This window comes from Gallus gallus, chromosome 13 (genome assembly GCF_016699485.2).
Source record: "Gallus gallus isolate bGalGal1 chromosome 13, bGalGal1.mat.broiler.GRCg7b, whole genome shotgun sequence".
Classification (NCBI taxonomy): Eukaryota; Metazoa; Chordata; class Aves; order Galliformes; family Phasianidae; genus Gallus; species Gallus gallus.
The window spans coordinates 16,240,482-16,264,877 of NC_052544.1; the positions used below are offsets into that span (position 1 = coordinate 16,240,482).

Genomic DNA, 24,396 nt, shown 5'->3' on the forward strand with positions numbered 1-24,396 from the left:
GACAGTATAGAAATGGCCATTGCCCTGCAATTTTTAAAGAAAAGAAAGAAAGAAAGAAAGGGGAATTGCAGTGTGTAGCACACCAGGAGGAGGGAGCAGCTCAGGGCTGTGCAGGTACACCTGCCTTGTCAGATACTGGCCATTCAGGAGGAACACAGCAGCTACAGAAACACTGACCCATGTGGGATCCCCTGTTCAGCTAAAAATAAAAGTTACAAAAATAAATCCTTCAAAGCAAGGGAATGAAGTATTTAGGGAAGGTAGATCACATACATAAAACCACTTTCATTCTATTTTAGACAACATTCATTCAAAACAGGTACAAGGTTTGATGTTCACGACAAGCAGACAACAAGTTTTTAACTCGGGAGGTTCTTTTAGAACAAAAATTGCAAAAGAAAAATTCACATGAGATTCCAGTGCTATTTATCCCAAACCCTAATCCAAATCTAATCCAGATCCAGCCTCTTCAGGTCAGTACTATACAAAAATAGACCTGAATGTCAAACATGCTGAGCAAGAGCGGAGCACGGCCAGGATGGGCTTTGCACAACATGTCTGAAGGAATCACGCTGTTGTTCCAACGCACTTTTGAAAGGCATTCAGCGGATCTTTTGTCTCCCACATGTGATCCTTGCAGTTGGTTGAGGTGAACGAAGAGTCCAACAGAGAGCACAGGAGAGTGCTGTAACCATCGCGAGACCTGGGAACAGCACTGCGTTGGTGCTCACTGCCTTCAACTTCTAATTACACCACGCACGACACTGCAGTGAAAGACTACTCATAGAACACATCTACAACATTGAAAAGAACAGAAATAAATGGACTTGGAAAGATACCCTGTGACAAGAACTTTAAAAACTAAGTAAACCCGACACACCTGAGGCAAGACTGATATCCAACATCAGTCAGCTGAGCTGCCAACCTCCAAACAAAACGAACCATGTCTGGAATTGATCTCACAGAATGATTTTAAAGCTGGGTGGTGTGCGTCCTATTTAGCAATTATGCACATGCCAGCAGTACTTTCATTATTAGTTATACCCATTCTGTATTTCTTCACAAGAAAGGGTGTCTGAAGTGATGTTTTTAATAGGCTCTGATGGGGAAAGAACTCTGAGGTATTTAAAGCCCTTCAACACATAACTGTGCCTCTGAGGGGCTTTTCTACTGCAGAACAGCTGGACTGGCCAAGCCTTATTGAAAATTCCACTTGACAGATCCATGCAATCTCCAAGCACCTTTAGGAAGCAGCCCCTGCACATACACCTAGCTTTCCTTACTCTTAAATCTTGGTTTGTGATAAAGAAACTGCAGGTTTAGACCCACGTGCTCTCCTGGCTATCAGCACTGAAACCCAGCCCAAACGCACACCTTCCTTATCACGGGATCCTGCTGGAGCACACACTCAAGCCAGCTCAGGGTCAACAGAAACACCTGACAAAACCTGCATTGTTCCGCAGGGAGAGGTTGTACTTTATCAAGGTGTATGCTGAGTGTACATTCAGGAAGCCCCTTTCTGGCAGCAGCAGTGCCTTAGAGCAGAACACCAGGCACTTGCAGGCAGCACAGCTGGCCAGATGTGAATGCAGGACCCCGATGCAGCACCACACAGCTGGCCAGATGTGGCTGCAGCACCCCAGCTCTCCTCAGGGACTGCCCAGGCACTTGCAGCTCGATGAGCTCCAACTCAGCACCAGCACCTGCATCTTCTGCAGCTCACACCCCACAGCCTACCATGATCAAAGCCCAGCTATTACTCTTTCTTGTTCCTCTGGTGTGGCACAATCACTTCGCTCTCCCACTCAAAATCATTTCCTTGTCTCGTCCTTTTTCTCTGTATTCAGGCTGTCCACATGAGCATGTGTAAGATGTGGGAACTAGAAGAAACGTAGCACAGCGGGCACCCCGCTGCAAGCCAGTAACAGCACCATGTGAAGCTATTTATTCTGCTGCATCAACAGGAAAGGAAGGTCACGTGCTGGGCAGCAATAGCTGTCAGTGCCACCAGGACGGTTCAGACTGGGTCATTGCCTTTTTTTTTTTTTCCCCCCCCTCCAAAGGAGCTGTTGGCACAGCAATTGCTCTCTTGGCTCTTCCTTTCTCTTCTCCCTCCTCATGCTAGTGCGTGTCATTTGGAATGGCAGCAGTGACCCAAACAGGATGCACCCTGCTGCTGGTGGCAGAGTGATAGGGGATGGGGCAGCACCCAGGGGGAACAGGCAGGGAGCAGAGGCAGCACAGGACAAAAGAAAAATGAAAAATGGAAGAGAAAGAGAACTGAACTTTAACTCTCTTATTCCTCTGCATGTGTGAAGACTCATTTCCAAAGCAGAGGACCAAACAACAGGACAAGAGATAACATCAGTGAGAACATCACCCAGTAAAATAGACACACCGAAGCACAGCAGCTGCACATACACACAGGTACCTCCCTGCTCTCTAGGAGCAATTCTTCCAGCTTGGATCTTCCTTTTGACAAGCAGAAGGCTGTGCCACCAAAAGACTCTGCACCTCACAGAGACATGCCAAAGCTGAGCACACTCAGTGCATTATAGGAATGGGTCATTTTGTGTTTGCTGCAATTTCAATTTGTTTCTCCTTTTGAAAACTGTAAATAGAAACAACCTCTTGACAAACAAACTCCGTATTCCTGCACATTTTCGCCTCTGACTTTTCTGTCCCTGATGGGATGACAACAACTGCCTTTCATGAACTTATTTTATCATTATCATTTTCAATTACATCTGCTTTGGAGAAAAAGAAGACATCAGTTCATGATGAGTGTCCCTCGTGTGACAGAACGCGCACACAGTTACCCAGCACGCCTGTTATCACAGCTTCTTAACCCTCCGTGCTGTCAGTACAACTATTTCCTTTTCTACCAAGAAAGTAATTTCCAGTAACTCGTAGCAACTGAAATATCTTTAAGCACTGAAAAAAAAAACAACAAAACCACCACCAAAAAAACCCAACCACCTTTTTCTGTCTGACTGTTTCAGCTTTATGTTGGAGCATGGGCTGCCTTAGCACAGGAAGGCAGTCAGCACTGCAAAACACTGGATGCATTTCTTTGCCTCTGTCTTTCAGGGGTAATGCCATTATTTCTCCTGTAGGAACAAGAAAATTATGGCACAAATATTCCCTCCCAGATCCCAATGTTCAGATAATGTCATTCAGTGAGAATGAGCTTCTGGGACGGAAAGAGCGCTCGCCCCATGATTTGCAGCTGATGTTCCCTGCATGCACAACCACACACAGTTTATCGTCTCTATCTGCTTTCCACTCACACCTGAACTAATACCATTTTTCTACCAATTTCCACTATCAGATTTCACAGAAAGGATTAAATAAACCATTCTGCAGAAGTCTCCAAATGGAAAGAACATTTTCTAGGTAGGTCATCATGGGGGGCATCAGGGCCAACGTGATACACCAAAATAAGATCTCACTCCGGTCTGATCGTTCATGTGTTAGCTAACTGCTCAGACGTGTTTCCTTCTCACCCTCCTCTCTGCATCACTGTTACCCAAATCACAGCAAGCCAAGCACTAGACCCACGGTCTTTGGAGGCCTGTTTTCTCCTAGGGAGGAATGCCCAGCAGGCCTGAGAAATGGGGGTTTGTTGCAGAGACTTTGCTATTCCTTTGATAGCCCTGCATAAAGCCAGCTCTCCCGTGGGTCCCAAGGCTAGGACAAAACCAACAAAACCAGCTGCTTCTCTGTGCCATGCCCAAACACGGCACTTTGCTGTGAAAGAGGAAAAGGACGCAGGAATTTGGGCTAAGAACCTCTCCAGCTCAAACAGGCACGATGCCAGAATCTTCAGTGTCAGGGCTGAACCGAGCCCAGAGTTTCTTCATTTATCAACTAAAACAGATGGCAGACAACTGCAGCTTGGCTCCTCTTTCTTTCCAGTTATACATCACACAAACTGAAAGTTTACGTTTTGCGTTTTGTTGAAGCCTTGGCCGGACCAAAGGGACAACACACAGAGCTGGGTGTGTATCAGCACCACCAGTGAGCAGGGCACACACAGTGCCTACACTGAGAGACACACAGTTGTTTCTGTGACGGATTTTACTCATGTCATGTCAAAACCACTGCTGAGGTTACCCAGGCTGCCTCCACAGAGGCATCAGGTAAGACTGTAAAATAAAGAGCTTTCACATGCACTCCAGGTACTTCAGTCCAAAAGCAATTCTGAAGTGAAAAAAACACTGTACTCGTGGACATGCTATATGCATGCACTGTTAGTATTCCATATGCAGCCCATGTAGTGTTTTGTGCTGCAGTTCACATGCTCAAACAAGTTTCTCTGTAGAGCATTGTACTCTGAATAATGATATCTACAGAAGCTATCGGTTCCAGAAAAGAAAAAGGTTGAACTTCTTACACAAACGTGCAGAATTATCTCAACAAAAAGCTTTGGTTGGGCATCGAGCAACAGCATAATGCTGTAAAAATAAGTAAATACTTTTTGGTACAAAGACTACATAGTAACTGTTCACACTTCCCAAAGCAGAACGCATTGGGGCATGTATTTTTAGACATAAAATGCAGTCATCCTGTGCATTTGCAGTGCAACTGAGCTCTGCATGTTTCCTAATGTTACTCACCAACATGTGATCTTGCAGACGTTCTGCTCCAGATGTAGCAATCGGAGAGAACACAGCCCCTGCGCATGAAACCACCGTGTGCGTTCCTGTGCATGTACGCAGCTCGCTTCTTGAGTGGTCACCTCTTGCATTCAGCCAACACGACAGCAGGCTCCAAGTCACACTGCAGCAGATCATCCCAGAACAGAAGCCTGAACTCATCCAAGCTGTCACTACCAGCAGACGCTATGTCCAAGGTGTGCATGCAGAAAGGATAAACCCCTCTGAAAGCACACAAAGGGAAACCAAAGGAGTTGATGGCTCCCAGAGAGCAAGGTCTGCAACCAGTGTCAGCTAAAAGCACTGTCAGTCCCCAGAAGGCAACTGAGGGAATTGCTTCAGAGAGTAGGAAGGCCTCTCAATGGCCGAACTGGTGCAGACACCTCCTCATGGCCCTGCAGCCTCATCTCAAGGATGGAAAACACAGCACCTATAAGTCTGCAGAAACACCTTTGGACAACATTTGCCAAAGCTAAGCTCCCGCAAACGTAAAGAAGCATTTTTACTCAACGTGCACGCACAGGAACTGTGACAAGAAGCCTCCCACCGTGCAGATGGGGCCCAGCTCCCCCGGCTCCATCTGGGGCAGGCAGCAAGGAACACCTCGCTCCCTGTTGGATCAGGCCCATCCAGGAGAACCGCAGGCCTGGTGAGCCAAGGAAAGCTCAAAGCAGAACCAAAGGATTCACTCAGCAACTGGTGAGATCCCCACCAGTCCTGCAGAGCTTCCAGAGCACCATGTGAGGCCACATTCTCAGTTATGAGTCAGCTGTGAGTCGGTCTTTCTTCCCCCTTCAGATGACGGAGGCCCAGCAGCGATCCCGGCGGTGACAGCACCCCAGGACTCACACCCCACAGCCTCTCCCAGAACCATTTCTGCTTTAGAGGAAGGAGCTGAAGCTGGAAGGGGAACAGAGCAGGCCCAGAAGCAGTGCAGCACAGACCGCAGACCCCTCACCACCACGGGGCATGGAAGTGACAAGGCCAGGCAGCCCATGGACGCACTGCCAAGTCCTGACCTTGGGTCCCCTCCAGGGCTGTGGCACCTCAGTGTGAGGCATCGCTTCCAGAACCATCAAAGTTCTGCCTGTGCCCAGAGCAGCTCACAGATCCTGTTCTCTGTGAGCTTCTGCTTCCACAACAGAACTCCACTTCCAGCACTGGAAGGTATGCAAGAGCTCAGATGACAGGAAATGCAGAACAGAATTTGGCAAGAAGAAGCACTTTGGAAAACAGCGTTATATTTCAAAATACAGGCCAGAGTCATCATGGCAAGACAGAAATCTAAGCAGAAACCAACATTTGTTAAAAGCTTGTCGCACTCAAGCAAATTAATACAACCAAAAAGCCGAAGACTCTTCCAGAGATATTACAGAAATTATGCATTTAAGAAATAAAAACTTAAGGGGCCTTAAAGGGCAGAAATAGGCCTAATACAAACACAAGAACATTTCTGATGTTTTAGGATTTGAGAAGTCCTAAATATGACGGGACAAAAACCTTTCAAATTCACCAGATACCTGGAAACGATGCCAAGTTAGAGCTTCTGCAGCATCCATCCAGCTAAGGCTGGTTTTGAAGGTGTTAAGACTTCGAGGCAGCAAAACTCCAGCCATCTAACAACCACTGGCGAAACACTTACAGAAGCAAACAAATATCAGGAAGCAGCGTATCATTTATCACAGATGCTGGCCAGACTGGCTGCTGTGGAACAGCCCAAAGAAGCCTCACGAGGTGCTGTTAGGGCAAGGAATCCGCTCACTGTGCAGGGTAATGTGGCTGGCTGAGAGGTGTGATCTCCTGGGATCAGGCTGTGGATGGATACACAGAACCCTCTGACATGATGGAGTGGGGCACCCTGTGTGCCGCAGCAGGTAAATGCCATCTGAGCCTGGCAGAAGCTTTACCAATCCAACTGTTCAAGCCCTCTCTCTGAATTTGGGTCTGAAGATACCACAGTGTCGATACTGCCAGGTCTGAATTCCTCAGGCAACCAATAAAGCCACGCTTAAAAAGGGAAAGCAGAGCAGCAGTCTCTGCTGGTTACCCCTGCTCTCAGCACAGGAGGAACAGACAATGCACTGCATTCCTGTTATCAGTGATACCCACCTTCAGGAACAAAGGGAATACTTACCAAGAAGTTCTGCAGTTAAAATTCACCTGGAAGGTGAATGTGAAGCCAAACGTCACATTCCTCCTTAACCTCACTCCAGAATCCCTCATGCAACACCCCATAATGTGGTGTTAGATGCCTCCAGATCCCTTTTCAGTTCAAGCTCAAGCTAGAAGAAATTAGCTCCTGGCTCAAGAAGCAATGAATTATGTTGATGTAAGAAGATGGACAGCATTTGCACTGATCAAGAACAAGAGCACTGCAGATGCACTGGCTGATGAAGCATCCTCATGTCACAGTACCCATCTCCAGCTCAAGATTTATTGCAATTCTCCCAATGAATCCAGCTGGCAAAAATCAAATGAAAAGGAAACAAAGCTCAGGATACGAAAAGACACTACCACAGAGAAATAGAAAGTGCTTGGGCTGATGGGGGATCCCTGCCTGGGTGTATTTCAGGAAACACTACGTTGCAGCCAGCCATAGGCCTTGGGAGCCTGGCAAACCACTCCCAGCAAAGGAACAGTGCCTGTAACAGAGAGACCCCAAAAAAGCACGGTTCCAGAATGGCTGGAAATTGACCTCTCTGTGTATAAGGAAAAGAGCATTTATTTACTCCTGTGTCCTCCCACTCGGAAAGCTGTGCTTGTCCTCAGATGTACCCAGAAAACCAAAGTAAGCCCCTAAAGAAAGAATGTGCCCAATGATACTTTGTGCTGTCAGTAAGACCCGAAACCGGAAGGGGTTCTTTCAGGCTTGAACAACTACCACACAGCTGCACCTCTACAACAGGTGCTTTAACAAGGGCAGAACAGAGTTTGCAAACATGAGTGGAATGCCCCTTGGGGTGGGATGGTTCTTTAGAGCTCTCTAGATTTAAAAAAAAGACAAGCTTGTATTGAGCTTCAGTGTAAAAAGCTCTCCTAATTAATAATCCCTCCAGCTAGGTGGGAGGGATGTCTAGAGATAAAACAGAACAAGCGTTTCAACCTCATACCTGAGATGGAATGAAAGTTTCTCCCCAAGTCCAACCACCCAAAGTCGCAGTCCTGCAGCTCAGTTTGAAGGCCCACCCCTCCCCCTGCAGCAGGTAACAGTGCTGATGCCCCAGCTGCTGTCTCCATGGATGTAATCTCACGCCACAAAAATTCTGCTACAGTCCCTCCATTGCAAATACATGCACATATTTAACAAGTTAAGAAGTGACATAACAACAAAGTTATAAAGCCTGAGAGCTGACAGCAATTCACTGAGCTTTGGGCTCATCCTACAGAGCCTGGTTCTCTCCAAAGCACTGAAGCGTGCCGCTGAAAAGCCAAAAAGGAAATCCTACTTATAACTGCAGCAGCCCAGCACAAATGCAGAGGAATACTTTGTTTGCATACAATACTGGGCAGAACCTGTGGCTGCTTCTCCCTGGCTGAAGGAAGTTTTTGTGAGATGACTGTTCCCATTTTACTGAGAAGGTGATGAGAAGATTTTGTAACCAGCTTCATTCAATAGCTATTTAAAATGCATACATGCTTTAGACACTTGCACGCAATCAAATTCCTATTTTTACAACAGGAATGCATTGATTCTGTAATTCTAGAGAGCCACACACACCTGCAATGCCACATCTCCGGTGATGGTAGGAGCACAGGACTGGCAAGGGCCCGGCTCAGCCTGCCCTGCCTCCAGCCACCAGCAGGCCACCACCAGATGCACAGCATGGCCAAGGATCCTATTAATAGCAGAAATTACCCTTGGGGAAAATCCACTCACGTGAGTATTATTTGCAGCAGACAGCTGGTACTCGACACCTTAGAGCTTGAGGGTTGTCTCTGCTCTGGAATACTTGCAGGTGTTTCTTGTAAACATGTTTTACTACTAAAGCATGGAATGTTTTTGCTCTCGCTAACACCTGGCTGCACAGGGAGAGTCCAGTCTGAGGACCAGCTCTGCTGACTGTCCCCAGTTGAGCTGAAGGGTTAAAATACCAACATGTAGTGGATCCTGAGGCTGCTTCTTGTATATAGGGGAAAGAAAAACCGAACAAAGTGGGACATCAGCAAATGCTTTGCAGCTGCTGACTTACTGGGCACCTCCCTGGAAGGGGCAGCCTCTCCACACCCGCTTCTGAAGTGCTGCTGCATTCAGCCTCAACGTGTCACATCCCCACCCGAGACAAAAGGACTCTGGGCAGGGAAAAGAAAAGTAGTAAGGAAAAGCATTCAGAGGAAAAGGTAATTTCTGTTATTGTTGAAACAATGTCAGCTCAGATCAGTAGAACTTACACCTTAGTAAATGCTCACAACAAGCCTGAATGAAAAGCAGAATATGGTCATAGAGCAAAATAAATCCAAAAACATCAAAATCATTCTAAAATGATCTGCTATATGGATGTCATCGCCATAGAAACTGGGCTTTTCTCTCTCCTTATCAACCCCTAAATATATTAAGTGAATTTATATAATTTTAAAGGTTTTTTCTACACAATTTCTCAGTAAGAGGACCAATGTGAAGGCAATCAACAGCAACAGCATACAGGATACTTGGAAAACATTTCATTACTGAGAATATAAACAAATAGTAAAACACCAATACATGAAGATACACTTGTATCACTGAAGGCAATGAGACTGATGCCCTCATATCTACTGGAAGCACAGAAGCAGACCAAAACCCAGAGCACTCGTTTCCAGGCTCCAAAACCCAGCTGTGATAAATAACAGTCTTTACTTTGTGCATTCTCCATAAGTTTCACCCATAACCAATAAGGCCATGTGTAGCGAGGATTAACCCCAGACTTATCCCCACTTGGAAAGCAAAAGAAGCCATTAGGCAACGTGTCTACAGGGCATCAAAATACAGCACTTGGCTCTCGGAAGCACAGCCCCATCCTACACCTCAGCCATCAGCACCAAATGAACAACTGCACATCTACCAGCAGCTGCCTGACGGTTCCCACGACACTGTGAAGCAGCACTACGTGAGTGGAGGAGGGCAGAGAAGACAGTGTGACATATCTTCAAAATCCACATCCAGTTTGGTACGCTGTGCATTAAGAAGGAAGAAGAGGCATCTCCCAGCAGAGTGCTTTTGCTTTGTGACCCCCCTATTTCTGCCTGGGGTCTGCATGGCAGCTGCTCAGCTGACCGCCAGGCTCTGTACAAACTCATCGTTACCAGAGGTCTCATCAGGGTGGGAAAGGTGTGGCAATGGCACAGCCGAGCCCTGGTGTCCCTTCCCCAGCAAGGGGCCTGACCTCAGAAATAAGGTGAGTTAGAGAATTAGATGATACGGACATCGTTAAAAAGCACCGTCTCCTAAAATACACATTTTAAAGGAGCCACTACCACAGCCAATAGAGAGGAGGTGTGGGAGCAGCATCTCCAGAAGGCGGCTCTATGAGTTGCAGCACCGGCCTTCAGGTGTTGCCCAAGCTGCCTGCTGACCACGCAAGGGCTCCAGGGACCCACCAATGCTCTGTGACCACCGCGATGCTCCAGCTACAGCAGAAGCACCACGAAACACCCAAAGCAGCGTGTGCAGGAATCGCGTCCCCACGTGCACTCAGGTGTCCCCTTCCCGGTGGGGCTGTCAGGGCAGCGGATGGGAGGAGCGCACAACTTTCCCATCGCGGCTCATTCGGTCCACGCTCAAGCTGCAAACTTTGCACTTTAAAACTACTTCGCAGGGCCACCTTCTGTCCCTCCAGCCAAGAGGGGCTGCGTGGCTTCCCAGTGCGGGGCGCTCGGTTTTACAGCCACAAACGGAGCCGTTCCCACACGACAGCCCCGAACGGAGCTCCGGGTGGTTCCCCCGGCCCGGGGCTCCCCGCACACCGCCGCTCCTCGGCCCCGCTGCCGTAACTGCGGACCCAGCGCCGTTGCGGTTAGATCGTGACAAATTTCACCAGTAACCCTACACCTCTCTTGGCACCGACTTGGCGTTTCCCCCTCCTTTTTCTGCACGTTTTTAAGGTAGCTCCCTCCCGGCTCGCAGCCCCGTGACGAGCGGCATGGCGCCGGCCTCCCTCACCCCCCCACCTCCGGCCCCGAGCATCCCCCGAGGGAACGCCGGGAGCCCCGCAGGGCCGCCCCGGGAGCAGGAGGAGGGCGGCCGGGCCGGGGCCGCCGCGAGGGGCAGCGCGGCGCCGCCTGAGGAGAGCCCGGCGGCGGATGGCGGAGGCGCCGCGGGGAAGGGGCGCCGCCCGGCCCTGCACGGCCCCTCCGGCGGAGCGGGAGCCCGAGCTCGGGGCGGGGGGAGGAGGACGGCCCCGGCGCCGCTTTACCTGAAGACGCAGTCGTCTCTCGCGTCCCTGGCCGGGGAGGTGAGGCCGTGCTTCTTGTTGAAGAGCTTCTGGAACAGGGTGGGCGGCATCTTGGGGAGCCGCCGCTGCCCCCCGCCGCCGAGCGCCGGGCTCCGCGCAGCGCCGTCCCCGCGCCGCGGCTAGTTCCGCCCGCCCGACTCCATTCGGTGTCACAGTCATATGACAAAAATTAGTCACTCGGCGCTGCCAGAAGGGGAGGGCCGGCGGGGCGGGCCCGGCGGGGCGCTGCGTGGGCCGCTGAGTGGCTGCGGCCCCACGTGGGCCGGGCGTGGGGGGAAGCGGAGCCCGCAGCCCCCGTGTGGGGAACGGCGAGAGGGGCCGGGGCTCGGCGGCGGGGGGCGGGGCGGGGCCGGGCTCCTCCTGCTGCCCGGGAGAGGCCACGAGAGGCCGAGAGCTCAGCGTCTGCTCGCGGAGCCGCCCCGGCTGGGAACACCTCAGGGACCCTCAGCCCGCCGTACCGCTGCCCGCGTCCCCCCGCGCCACATCGCCATGTTCCGGAACACGTCGGGGACGGGCAGCCCGGGCGGTGCTCAGCTGCTATGTCAGAGAAGTAATCACACCTTACATCCAACCTTCAGCACTTCGGAAACTTTCCCTTGGAAGTGGAGGCAGGTCTCAGCCTGATTTCCTTGGATAGGTCAAGCTCTGGGGTTGGAAAAACAAAACAAAACAAATCCATCTCCTCCCCCCGTTCTTCTCCTCCAGGCCTGCTCAGGGCGGGGGGGACCCCAGCACATCCCAGCACAGACAGAAATAGCACTCCAAGCTGGGAGGAAGGAAGGCAGCCACGTGTGCTGTGTGCAGGGGAAGCCATCGTACCCATAAAACATCCATCTGCCAAACGCATTTAGGACACAGCAACCCACACGTGAGTCCAGACCAAACACGAGCCAAAGGGACTGAGCATTTTTTGCAAAAGTATTTATTAGGATGGGTTTAAACCAATGGTTACAGTTAACAGCCTCCTCCAACGTCTCACTGTGAAGACAGAAGAGTAGCAGAAAGTGAAAATAATTAAGAACTGATTAAGTAGAAGTGACTCATCTGCTTTCCCTGGAAAACGGAATTAAACTAAGCTGGCATGTGATGTGACGTTACATTAGAAATACTTTTAAACAAGGATCACTTCGTGTGTAAGATACACAGCTGCCTGCAGGATCTCTGGTTTTCATCCGCTAGAAGTTGACGCTCAGACAGAAAGCAGGAACTGATGTTCAGATGCATCTTTCCCCCTTGTTCTGGATGGAGGACACACCTGCGTGCTGCAGGCTCACAGATGAGAGATCTCTATACCCCTTCACTATGTGAAAGCCTTCAAACTGGGCACATAAATACAGTTTCAAATAAGATCTTCAAGTACAGAATACAACAAAACAATAGAATTTGCCCAGGAAATACAGCTGAGCTTTCAACAGTTTCACAATTAACAGCACTGAAGACTGAGCCAATGTCAAGTGAATTCAAATCCAAGTTGCCAGAGCCCCTTTAGAAGTGAGTCTATTCCAAAGCTTCAAAGTTAACAGCAGGGGAGCCTGGCAAGCTTTGTTAACACACCTTAATCAAGAGAGCAGAGGGGAGGATGGATAGGAAGAGAAAAAGAACAAAATACGTTTCATCATCCATTTTCCTGAAAAGCACAAGCAAATCCTCACACCTGCACGCAATACATGAATTTCAACTTCTCTGCCCATTCAGGATGCATTGCCTCGGACTCCAAACCTGTCCCTTCTGTGTTCAGAGATTACGATTTACAGGACTAGCAAACAGAACCATTTGCATACGAAGGCTTCACACTCCAGCAGCTGGAACAGGTACCAGCACTCCAGTGAAAGAAAAAAACATCTTCCATCATCTCCGAGCACTTTCAGTCTCCTAGAACCACCATTCATTTCAAAAATAACTGCAAACTATCAATGAAAACCCTCTTACATTTGTCCCTGTAAGGCTTTACTAAACATGCATCTACAGAGCACACTTCACAGATAGAAAGTTCTTGTGCAGTCTGACTCACTGTCATTCCTTTCAAGCCATTGGGACTTCGCCACGTCTAGGCTTGTGACAAAGCAGCCCCATTGATACTGCGAGGACTTCCCTCCTCAATGAGTGCACAAATAAGCTCTTCTGTACTATCCCATCAACTGCCTGTGACCTATAACCTTTATCCACTAACATGGAAGGACCAGTTTCCACTTCGAGAGAAATTTTATATAGCCATTCTTCAGTTTGAAACCAAAGCATGGGAAAGTGCCTACCCTTTCAGAAAAGCAGAACAAGAGTGGATATTGTTCTGGCCTCAAAACGAGTAGCATTTCCTTCCCTGGGGCAGAGAGCTAGCCTGGTAATTAATTACACTTTCTCTCATCTCAAAAGATGAAAATAAGAAGCAGCACTTTTGTAACTGAGGGGAAGGACAAGAGAGATTGTGGTTTGTGATACTTCTGTCCTCCTGTACAGCCTCATCACACTGAGAGAAAGAAAAGTAAAACACTGCAGTTTTCAGGCTGCTCCAGCCAACCCCACAGTTGCAGGCAATACCTTATAAACCTTATAAGGTATTGCCTTATAAACAATAATATAAAACAAAATTATAAGGTATACCCTTATAAACAACATCTTTTTACTCTGGTTCAAGTTGAGAATGATCAACGATCATAATCCTAACTTATTGCATACCTCAGTTTTGCTTAAAGCTACATCGAGGTGCTAACCCTTTTCTCCTAGGGGCTCCAGATTCTTGCACACTTCATTACCAGCAGCTTTTTATTTGTAAGAACAAGGATCCCGGTAATTAGAAGCATTCCTGGAAGCACTCCAACAAGACACTAGGAGAATACTATCTACTAATGCTTAAAGGAAAAATAATTTAATGCCATGATTGTTAACCTTGAGCCATATGATATGCTTAGACAACATTTGTTTAGAAACTAAATCCAAGTGCTTCTATCTGCACTTCCTTCTAACCCAGAGCAATGGGAAAAGGCCCAGGGTCTGAACTTCCACAGGTCTGCTCAGATGTAATCAAATTAATTAAAGTTGTGAATTTTATGTTGTCTTGACCTGCTTTTGGAAACACAAATAGCTTCCAGGGCATGGCAATTCTGAGTGATAGTACCAAGAAACAACCTCATGTTTCAAGATGTTTGGAAAGCCAGACTTATTTTGAAACATGGAGAAACTTCCTTACCTCTACAAAAGAACCTGGGTAAGGATTGGTGCTAGTGAGAACTTTGTAGAGATCCAGACTATAGCATGTAGTAAATATGAGCAGAGAAAAGCCATGTTATTGACAGTGTTTTCTGAAGCATTCCACACACTGAAGAATGACATCCATAGATCAATGATCCACAAACTGGACTAGCAGCACTGAGATTCTAACCTCTGTGCCATGCAGAACGAGCAGTCAACTGCTAAATCCAAACCAACGTCAACATCCAGCACTCCAGACATCTATACAACTGTTTTTTTCTAACCTTTGTATTCATGCAAGGCACCTACTTCTCTCCACAAGTCTGAAGCCATCAGATGACACAAAGGACCTCTCATCTCTCACTGTCAGACCTTGCAAGCCTTTACCCACAGGCTATCAGGTCTGCTCCTGTGCTAACACACTGTAGGGTATCACAGCACAAATTTAATGATGGAAGAAGGATCACTTCACCTGTCACAAACAAAACTCCACAGATACAACGTCACTATGGAAACCCATCAGTATCTACATCCCAAACTTGTACTGGAAAATAAAGCATTAGGTCAACTGATACTTTATATAAGGCACAGGTCCAGGCTGTAAATACTGTGCTTTTGTCTTCGCTTTGCATGAAGAGCTGCATCACAGGAGATGTGCATTCTCCTTTGGAGGGGCAGCCTGAAGCATGACAGGGATGGGAGGAAGCAAGAGGTAGTGAGAAGCACTAACACAAGCACCCCAAAGCCAGGTGTTCTCTACTCAAGTAGAGGCCACAGTCGTAAAGGCCTATACCACTACAAAAAACCCCAACCAAACAGAAGTTTTGGCACAGCAAGAAGTAAAACTAAATCAATTAATGCAATCTGCTGTCTTCAAGTCATGCTTTTAAGAAAATCTAAATGAACTGAAGCAGCATCCTTATGGAGCTCTTAAAGAACAATGCCAGAATGAGATCTAGTTGCTTGTACAAGTAATTTAATATTCAAGTATTCAAGTAAAGGATTTACAGGCTTACTGTCAAACATTATATTAAGTTTCAAACAATGTAGATGCCAAAAAAAATATGGCCATTAATTACTCGATAATACTTCGGTTTCACCTCCCTGCTACAGCAAACTTCCCTCCCATTGGCTCCTGCTGAAAATCAGAATCCTCATCTGTGCTTACAGCAGATCCAAGTTTTAGAATTTGTAATAACATCTGGGGAAAAAACAACATTAAGGACTATCAATAAAATGGTATATTCCCAAGTTTAAAGAAACCTCATTACCCTGATAAGTTGTTTACATGATCAAGAGAATCTATCACTGGAAGCAACTCGAATCTTACAGGTCTGCTGATAGTGAGAACAACAGTTTTGAGCATACATACATTGCTAATGGAAGAAGTACGACCCCAAAGACTCCTTGAGCAGAGATGGAAACACCCAGCTTACAAAGAGCCCACAGACCCTTACACGAAGTTCATTCTTAATTCCCAGGCTGCTCCGGAGAAGTAGTATAAGAAAACATCTTTCTTCTGATAGCCATCCAGTTGCCTACCAAGTGTGATCTATGCTCAGCACTACCACAGTGCACACACTCCAAACACCTCCTGCACTCTGGGTGCTGTACTACTCAAGCTGTGCAGCTAACAGCCCGTAATTCCATTGAAAGTTTGTGCACATATAATTTTTGAAATCTCTTATGCTTATACAGTATCTGTACACTAAATTAACACAGCACAGGCAATTGAATATAATTTGCAGATTACTTGCAGACACTGTCTGTAAAAGACATTTTAAACAGAGGAAGACATCTGCCATCCAGCGGCACACTGAGAAACTTCAAGGGATGGCATTTCAGGGGAGGGGATTTGAGCTCTACGGTAGCAATGAGACAGCTTTGTACACAGTTCTCATCTCTGCTTTATAAAAGTTAGGAAGTGAAGAAAGGAGCTTCCTGTATGCTGAGGGGCTCAGAAATAATTTTAAAAAACCAAACCTTTAAAGAAAAATCCAATTACATGAAGAACTTTCAGGGGAAAAAGGCAGGAAAGGGAGTTGCTTAGAATCACAGAACGGCCTGGGTTGAAAAGGACCACAATGCTCATCCAGTTCCAACCCCCTGCTATGTGCAGGGTCGCCAACCAGCAGACCAGGCTGCCCAGAGCCACATCCAGCCTGGCCTTGAATGCCTGCAGGGATGGGGCATCCACAGCCTCCTTGGGCAACCTGTTCAGTGCGTCACCACCCTCTGGGTGAAAAACTTCCACTTCATACCCAACCTAAACCTCCCCTCTCTCAGGTTAAGACCATTCCCCCTTGTCCTATCACTATCCACCCTCATAAACAGCCGTTCCCCCTCCTGTTTATATGCTCCCTTCTGCTGAGCTTCTTAACAGTGCCAACTAAAAGCAACTCCTATGAGAGCAAAAGAAACATGAAAGCTTTAGAAAGAAGCTGTGATGCCCATTACGTATTAAGCTAAACAGGTTACACACAATCCTACTGACTGGGCAGTGGCAGAAGCTTTAGATACTTAAAAGACAAACAGATAGCTAGTTATCATCTACACAGTGAATCAATTCTAGATTCCATTACCTTCAGGCACTCCTTCAGGAAGGCAGAAGGCTTTTGTCCTAACTGGAAGCTGGCGATGCCTGGAAGGCCTATGACCTGGTGAGGTTCTGACAATGGAACAGATTTCTTTTCTGTAGCACTGAGTCTGAAAAGATGGACAATATTTCATTCACACAACTGTTTGCACTAAAGAGATTCTGCTAGCTTTCTACCAGGGACTTTCAAAAAGCATGGAACAAAGAAAGCAGGGGGACATTAAAGGGACGTCACCAGAAAACATCTAAGACTAACTTGCATACCATTAACATGCTATAGGAATGGGAGATGGAAAGTTTCAAAGCTTAAACAGTCTTCAACTGTTTGCCATACTGTATGGCTTTAACAACAGTAGTGTATATACATGTGCCAAGACTGGACTTACAGAGTGCAACTGCATCAGAACCTGAAAGAAAATAATCTTTTTTTCTGGACTTGGAGGAATAATTTCTTTTGCTGAGCTCAAAGACATAGGAACAGTTTCTCCTGGATTGCCATAGGGACCTGTGGGATTCAGGAATAAGCCTTCCCCTGATGAAGCTCTGCACGTTGGTGACAAGCTAAGCTACAATTTCTCCAAAATACAACATATGCAGCAATAACTGCCCAATTACATGACAGACTGATGGTCAAACTGGACATTTGGTGGCTCATGCAAAAGATTGCTGTAATTGCTTCAAAAATATGACTTAGAACTCCTAACCTTAAATGATCCCTGTTTTCTGCCTCCAACAAGACTCTGATGTTCTTTGTTAATCAAGTGCCCATAAATCAAAGCTTGTAGAATTCAATGTTGTTGCAAACAACTCAAATCCTTCCAAATTACCTGGTACAAGTCTTTCTATTGAAACAGTTCTCAGCAAAACCATACAAAAAAACCCACTCAGAAAAGAAACAAATCTGCAGACTTGTTGAGAGCTATGGTATGAAAGCAGAGACATCACTTCTATTCCATTGCTGAGAGAAGCGGCAGCACTGCCTTTACTGACAGAAAATCCAAACTGGCATTAAATAGCAAGTTTGTTTGGAACAAAGAGGAAATTCAACTAAGGCTACCAAGTGCTACTTTTCTCTTGGAAGATGTTATAAAACACCTAACACTGCTCAGCTGGATGAATTTCACACAGTTTACTGTGCAACTTAAATTGTAGCATAAGTACAGCCAGAATTAGATTGCACCATGAAGACTGATTGGTTTGGTTTTAATCACCAAAAATGCACATCAGGATAGACACTCACATCTAACCCTGCAGCCTGAACACAACCAGTGTCTTCTGGGCATTTATTCTTCTCCATGATCAGTGTTATGAAACTAATTTGATAAGATAGAGGAATTCCAAATCAGATGCTTGCTGTTTATTATTGTTCCTACAGTATTCCCTTAGTACACTACCCTGCTTGATGACAACTCCACTGAAAGTCATTAACAGCTTTCAGAGCTGAAGTACTGAATTCCAAACGTTCACTTTTCTGTCTTATGCTCTGTGAAATTAAGACAAATAATCAGTTGACTGCAGCACAGGAAAGGTACCTCTGAAGTCCCTTTCAAAACCAGGGGATAAAACACTCCACAGCACTTTTCATATTTAAGTGCTACGTTGGTCATGATTCCAAATTCTCACTTCAATTTTATTCCTTTGTTACTTAGCAAAGCACAATGCAATTACTTACCACTACATCACCTGTCTGTCTAGAGGGCAGCACCTCTGTTGTCACCTTCACTGATTTTGCTGAAGTGTTTGCTGGGGCAGATTCAAGCTGAGCACAAGATGATGCATTACCTTCTAACAGGTTAGACAACTCTTCTTTTCTGATGCACTTCAGCCTTTTGGGTTCAGCAGTCTGCTCGTCAGGCTAAAGGATGAAACAATTACATTTCATGTTAAAAACTGAATCTCTACTGTCTGGTAAGCATTAACAGAGAGTCCCAGTGACGAACTCAAGCTCTATACAGCCGGTTGGTAGCAGTGACAAAAATCAGTTTGAAAACTTGAGCCTAGGGGGCACCCACGACTATTATTGCTATCCAGAGGTATAAGCAAGCCACATCAGCAGCTCCTGCCATTACCTGCAGGCACCTCTTTAAAGGAGCTGACAACACCTGAATGTACATCTACACTTCTAGGTAGGGACTTCCACCTGCACAAGGAAGGGGCAAATCATCTGTGTTACAACCTAGCTGACTTAATGAAGATCGTTCACCTTTCTTCCTGCTCCTACTGGTGAAGGACAGCGCGTACCACTTTTTAGGGCTGGAGTTCTCTCTCTTGCAGTTGTAATTTTACAGATTTTTTTCCCTGTGATAAATTTCCAACAAACAAATTAACTTCATCTCAAAGCCCAGAGCCACCCCCAACCCATGTCTTACAGGATGTTTCTTAAAGAGGGATTGTTCCAAAGCCACCCATATAAACACCTCCTGCTCTCAATACAACACTCATCTCCTTTGCCTCCTGCTGTCAAAAGGGCAGCATTTTTCCTCTTCCCTTTCCTTGAGGAAACAAGGTTGCTTATTAATCATATGCTCACCTGGTTATTCACCATCAGATACACATACTAGGTGAGCAGAGGAATTGCATAACTACAACAGTCCTTGCCAGTGGCAGCTTCTGCTGCTATTACAGTCCAAATTAAGCAGAGAAAAATTTTGTGGTACCTGGGCTACAGCCAGAACTGCATCAGTCACAGTTCAGAAGTGTAGTTACAGAAGAGACTCCTGTATTCATGAAGACTGACATTAAGTAAAGTGAGCAGCGTCACTAACAGCTCTGCTGCTGTATAAGCAAAGTGAGAAACACTGTTTTCACTAAGCATCACAGGTAAAAAATTATAAATGCAGTTTTGCTTTGCTTTGGCTGTTGCTGACTTAACTCATTGCGAGACAAATCTTATTAGCAGGACGGATCTCCAATTCACACTTCCCCTTCTAGTTCGAGTTGCACTTAGCTGGTGGTATTTTACCTGCCAGAGTAGTTGAAACACTCAGTTCTGAAGAACTGTAATTGCATTTGGGTCTCTTTCTAGGGGGAAGAGAAAAAAGTGAGCTGTTCTGAATGCATGTTAACATTCATCAAAAAACGTACAAGGAAATCAAAGGACAAAGAGCCTGAGTGCTGGCCTAAGATTCATACAGGCTGTATTCAGTAATCTTTGGAAGTGTCTCCTATTAGCTAATGACTCCTACAGAAAAAGAAAGAAACATGCAGAACGTAGCTTTGTCCTCTGTGAGCCCATAACACGATGAGGAGCTGACAACAGGAGTTCCTCGTGCTCTGTACTGCACAGGCAATCCCAGCCAGACAACCTGGGCGCACACATCTTTGCAACTGAATGAAATCTGACAGAATTAATGTGTCAGTGGAAAAAGCACATTTTATGGGCTTGACAGATAAATGTCAACTCCATAAAACCCAACACTGAGCTTTGTTACGCTGATTTTCCTGCAGCTCCAACAGTGAAGCAGATGCCTATTAAGAAAAGTCACGTCGTACCCGCTTGTCTTTGTGCACCAGTTTTAAAGCTGGTGGGGACATGGGCAGTTGAAACTCACCAGAAACATTTGCAGGATCACAGGCTTACTCATATTGCCCAAAACATGACTTATAATAGAGAAATCTGAGCATTCTGATGCATCGGCCTGCTTTGCAGATTACCTTTTTATGTGCTGGTCTTTACAATCTTCCAATACAGGTTCTAAAAAACATAAAATCTAAACATTAGAAGAAAAAGGCAAGCAAGCCAGACCTTGTTTAATGCACGCTATAAAGCACAACATTGGAAGCAAACATAGAACTTGAACAAGGAGCTGTTCCCCATTACACAGACATGCTGTAAATAAAATAATCATTACACGTTATACAAAGTTCCTTGCATTACAGTGATATTTGTTAATTTCTTTACTATTCCGTATTGTAGGAAATGATTACCTAATATTGGTGAAATATTTGAGATCTGTAGTATCTTATCTATGGCCACTGCTTTGCTGCAGTCCAGGAGAGTGGAGTTCTTGCATTTCACAAAGTCCTCGAAGTCAGGATTACATGTCCCTGGACACAGACGATTTAGTGTGAGAAGCCTGTACTTAAAACTCACTGAGCTACTACAACTTTGACCAAGTGACAGAAATCCCATTTGCAAGACTTTACAGCATAGCAAAAGCACTGTCTTAGTCCAAACATACAGAAATGGCTGGGACAAATCCAGCTCAAAGCCGATGGATCAGCCACCCCCAGCAAACGACTTGTGCCAACAGCAAATACTTCAAGTTGAAAGTATGATTCAAATTATATCAGGCCTGGATTCACTCCGGATTGGAGGACCAGATACCCAGGTTGCACATGAAGCACAGGGTGGCTCACAGCAAAGATCTGACCCAGCGAGTCACACCAACAGAGGCTGCTGGCCCTCCTAGTTCAGACAGCCTCAGTTCTTCAGCATCAAACAAACAAAGTCTCACCTGAACATTCCTCATCTCTCAACGTTTCAGGGGATGGGAAACTTTCTGTGGTGTCAGTAGCAACTGTGTCACCATACGCAGAGGAATCAGCATCTAAACACTCGAGGAGAAAAGCTGAAACACCTGTAGGAAGAGTCATCCCTGTGCCTGGAGAGAGAGAGGCAAAAAAGGCAGCTTCCAAAAAGCTGTATCACCTTAAACACACACACACACACACTTCATTTTTTTTCAGCTTTTAAAAGTGCATGTTTAAGTAAATTGAAGAACTCATGTTGAAAAGTGGCTCTGTCAACAACGAAATCACCATCAGGTGGTTTACAACAGGCTGGGCTCAAGGCTGCCTCAGCTGTGGCAGCCATCCCCTCACAGCATGCGCTGTTAACAGTCCCTCTCTTCTTTTTGCCCCTTCTTCCCTCATAAGGAAGTCAGGCAGTTCTCAAAAGACTTACACTTGCCCATACAGTTTGAGATCAGCACTTTTTCAACTGCCAGAAGCACACTTATAACAAATAAGACTTGAAGCACAAGGTAACACAGCTGCCTGGAACACCTCCTGTGCTGTTGGCTGCTTGCAGTCAATTCATGGGAACCAGCACGTACTGAATCATTAAAATCCAATCATCATTTTTACATGTTGTTTTATACAGATACAAAAACATATTCCATAACACGATGCATGACCACTACACTCACCTGAAGTAACATCAGTGTTTTTCAGGCTTTCTTTACTTTCAAAGTTGATTGCTGGAGATTCCTAAAATTAAACAACCAATACAAAGAAGGTAAGAAAACAAGATCTAGACATTAAATGCAATAAATGCCAGAATACGTGTAATAATAGGTACCCAGGAACTGATTATCTGATACTTTATCACTTAAACTTGCTAAAACTCATAATGAATATCCATTAATTTGATCCCACAGACTTTGCTGGGTGAGAACACCAATAAAAGCATGTGGACAACTCAAGTTATACATAAGACAGCAGTGGAGTAAGGATTATTCCTGTCTTAGTTAGGCATAATTAACACTGCACACTTGCAGAATTCCAGACTGTCCCTATAAATACAAAGAGCTTCATGAGGGCTATGCAGTATATTCTGTGAAACAAAGCATTTGCAGGAATCGTACATTACTGGGGGATTCTGAGAGTTGATGTTTCAAAGAAAAACAGTTTTACATCATTATCTCTTAAAGCCTTTGTGGAAGACTTCAGTTCAAACACCCCGACGACCCATTTTCATGTAATTGCAGCATTAAGTGTCCTGTAACAGCACTGCTCAGTTAGCTGGTGCTGATGGTTGGCTCTGATGATCTTAGGGGTCCTTACCAACCTCACAGCCATCACAGCCTTTCCCCACTATGTGCAATTTATGTTCTGACATGCTACTGGTAACAACTACAGCCATCTGTCCTGGCCCAAACCACTGAACAACAGGACCAAATTCCACCTGAGAAAAGGTGCACACATGTAAATAACCCACAGGGAATCCTGCTTGATTAGAGAAAGAATTGAACACGTCTGGGCAGCACGGACTGGTGGTTGGCGCCCCTGCACACAGCAGGGGGTTGAAACGAGATGAGCGTTGTGGTCCTTCTCAACCCAGGCCATTCCATGGTTCTCTGCCACCTCTCTTTTAATTTATCCTTCACAAACCATCCGCGTTAGGACAAAACAGCGTTCTGACCTTCAGCGGAACCTTGCTGTCTTCCACATCCTCTTCATCCTTCTCCAGGAATGGTATTCCTTCGGCATTCACTTGAGTGCTAGAATGGAAACGCAGAGCAGAGCTCAACCCACAGAGCTGCAGTGCTGGGAGGGAGCAGACACAGCCCAGCGCCTGCTCAGCAGCTGCCAGCAGACAGCCCGAGCAGCACCAGCCCGCCCAGCAGTCAGCCTGCATTTACAAGAGACGGCAGGCTAAACAACGATTAATTAGTGATAATTATGTATATGAACGTTTGAACAGACCTCTGGTTGGAGGAAGGGCTGCCCCGGGTGACTTCGAGATTCTCCTTGATTTTTGGTAAGGTTTTCACAGCCGGCTGTCCCTTTGGGCCTGGGGAAGGATAAGCATTCAGTTCAGCAATAGCATTTAGAGGGGCGTTTCTATCGCAGCACCTTTAAATGCTCCCAGCTGGCGATGCCCAGCACACCCCTGGCCCTACGCTTTCCCACACACCACAAAGCCTGGATTTGGTTTATTTCCACCCAAACACTTATTTCTCCATCCGTTTGCCAACCAGAGAAAGAAAAAATCCAGCCAAATTTACCAAATGCTCTAGAAATCCTTCAGATGTCTCAGAAACCTACTGAATAATAGTAATAATAATAAGAAGAAAGCATTTCGGAAACGACTTTTGCTATGCCAATGCTAAAAGAATGTTTATTCTAAATGGGTTCTGTCCCACTCAGCCGTGACACCACCACCACCACCGCCCCGCCACGGCCACCGCCAACCCCGGCAGCGGCCCCAACGGCCGAGCACCGCACACCGCGCACCGCACACGGCACACGGCACACCGCACACCGCGCACCGCACACCGCGCACCGCACACGGCACGCCGCGCTTACAGCCGGGCTGGGGCTCCCCGCGCCGCGCGCTGCCGAACAGCCGCCGCCGGCACAGCGCCGGCCCGGAGCGCCCCGCGGGGAGCAGCCCGCCGGGCAGCGGGGACGAACGCCGCTTCTTCCGCGGGGCCTTCCCGCCCCAGGCCGAGCTCCGCCGGTAGGGCCGCTCCATGGCGACCCGCTTTCCTCCTCCCTCCCACCCTTCGGGCTCAGCAGAGGGCCGCACCGACCGCGCCGCCCCTTCAAGAAGCCCCGAGCGGCCCCAACCGCCGTCCCGCACCCCGCATGCGCAGCAGCCGCCCTCGGCGGCCGGCAGGTGGCGCTGTGCTGCGGGCGGGAAGGGCGGCCGCGCATCCCGGGTGGGGGGGGGGGTACAGGGGGAGTATGGGGGGTGGGGGGTGGGCTGCGTGTTTGTGGGTGGTGACAATAAACATCCCCGGCATGGGGAGGTTTGCTTCGCGTCTCGAGGCCGCTAGGGAGGAACGGAGGGTCCCGGGCT

The 24,396-nt window shown here is 47.0% G+C and overlaps 2 protein-coding genes across 7 annotated transcripts in view; both read right to left on the reverse strand.

The window, feature by feature from the left end:
* FNIP1 (folliculin interacting protein 1) overlaps positions 1–11,250 on the reverse strand; it is a 60,317-nt gene extending 49,067 nt beyond the window's left edge. For 2 of the 3 annotated variants that reach the window (XM_046900403.1, NM_001398212.1), the window contains exon 1: positions 11,048–11,250. In XM_046900403.1, the coding sequence (XP_046756359.1) occupies positions 11,048–11,136 (89 nt within the window). In that variant the 5' untranslated portion in view covers positions 11,137–11,250. Of the gene's footprint in view, positions 1–4,619; positions 7,866–11,047 lie in introns of those variants that run through there. The other variant, XM_046900401.1, reaches the window with a different exon arrangement.
* Positions 11,251–11,986: 736 nt separating this feature from the next.
* MEIKIN (meiotic kinetochore factor) lies at positions 11,987–24,188 on the reverse strand. Of its 4 annotated transcripts, none has more exons than XM_040647259.2 (12): positions 23,901–24,188; positions 23,298–23,385; positions 23,014–23,092; positions 22,019–22,079; positions 21,326–21,472; positions 20,796–20,915; positions 20,523–20,562; positions 19,831–19,889; positions 19,072–19,166; positions 18,541–18,723; positions 16,855–16,978; positions 11,987–12,640 (listed from the first exon to the last, which is right to left on the reverse strand). In XM_040647259.2, exons 1-12 carry the CDS (start codon positions 24,067–24,069, stop codon positions 12,603–12,605), a joined length of 1,203 nt encoding a protein of 400 aa, XP_040503193.1. In that variant the 5' UTR covers positions 24,070–24,188; the 3' UTR covers positions 11,987–12,602. The 4 variants fall into 4 exon arrangements, 3 of the variants coding, with proteins under 3 accessions (XP_040503193.1, XP_015149575.3, XP_040503194.1); XM_015294089.4 differs by lacking the exon at positions 11,987–12,640 and adding an exon at positions 15,235–15,473; XR_005839705.2 differs by lacking the exons at positions 11,987–12,640; positions 19,072–19,166; positions 19,831–19,889.
* Between the last annotated feature and the right edge of the window lie 208 nt (positions 24,189–24,396).

What these genes read in the sequence shown, in the direction of transcription:
- MEIKIN (XM_015294089.4), bottom strand. Translation starts at nt 24,069, where the DNA reads ATGGAGCGGCCCTACCGGCGGAGCTCGGCCTGGGGCGGGAAGGCCCCG. An exon ending in AGCCCTTCCTCCAACCAGAG is followed by an intron (nt 23,093 to 23,297) that starts GTCTGTTCAAAC and finishes TTTCCATTCTAG; the next exon opens with CACTCAAGTGAATGCCGAAG. An exon ending in TGTTTCAACTACTCTGGCAG is followed by an intron (nt 19,167 to 19,830) that starts GTAAAATACCAC and finishes AATTTATCACAG; the next exon opens with GGAAAAAAATCTGTAAAATT.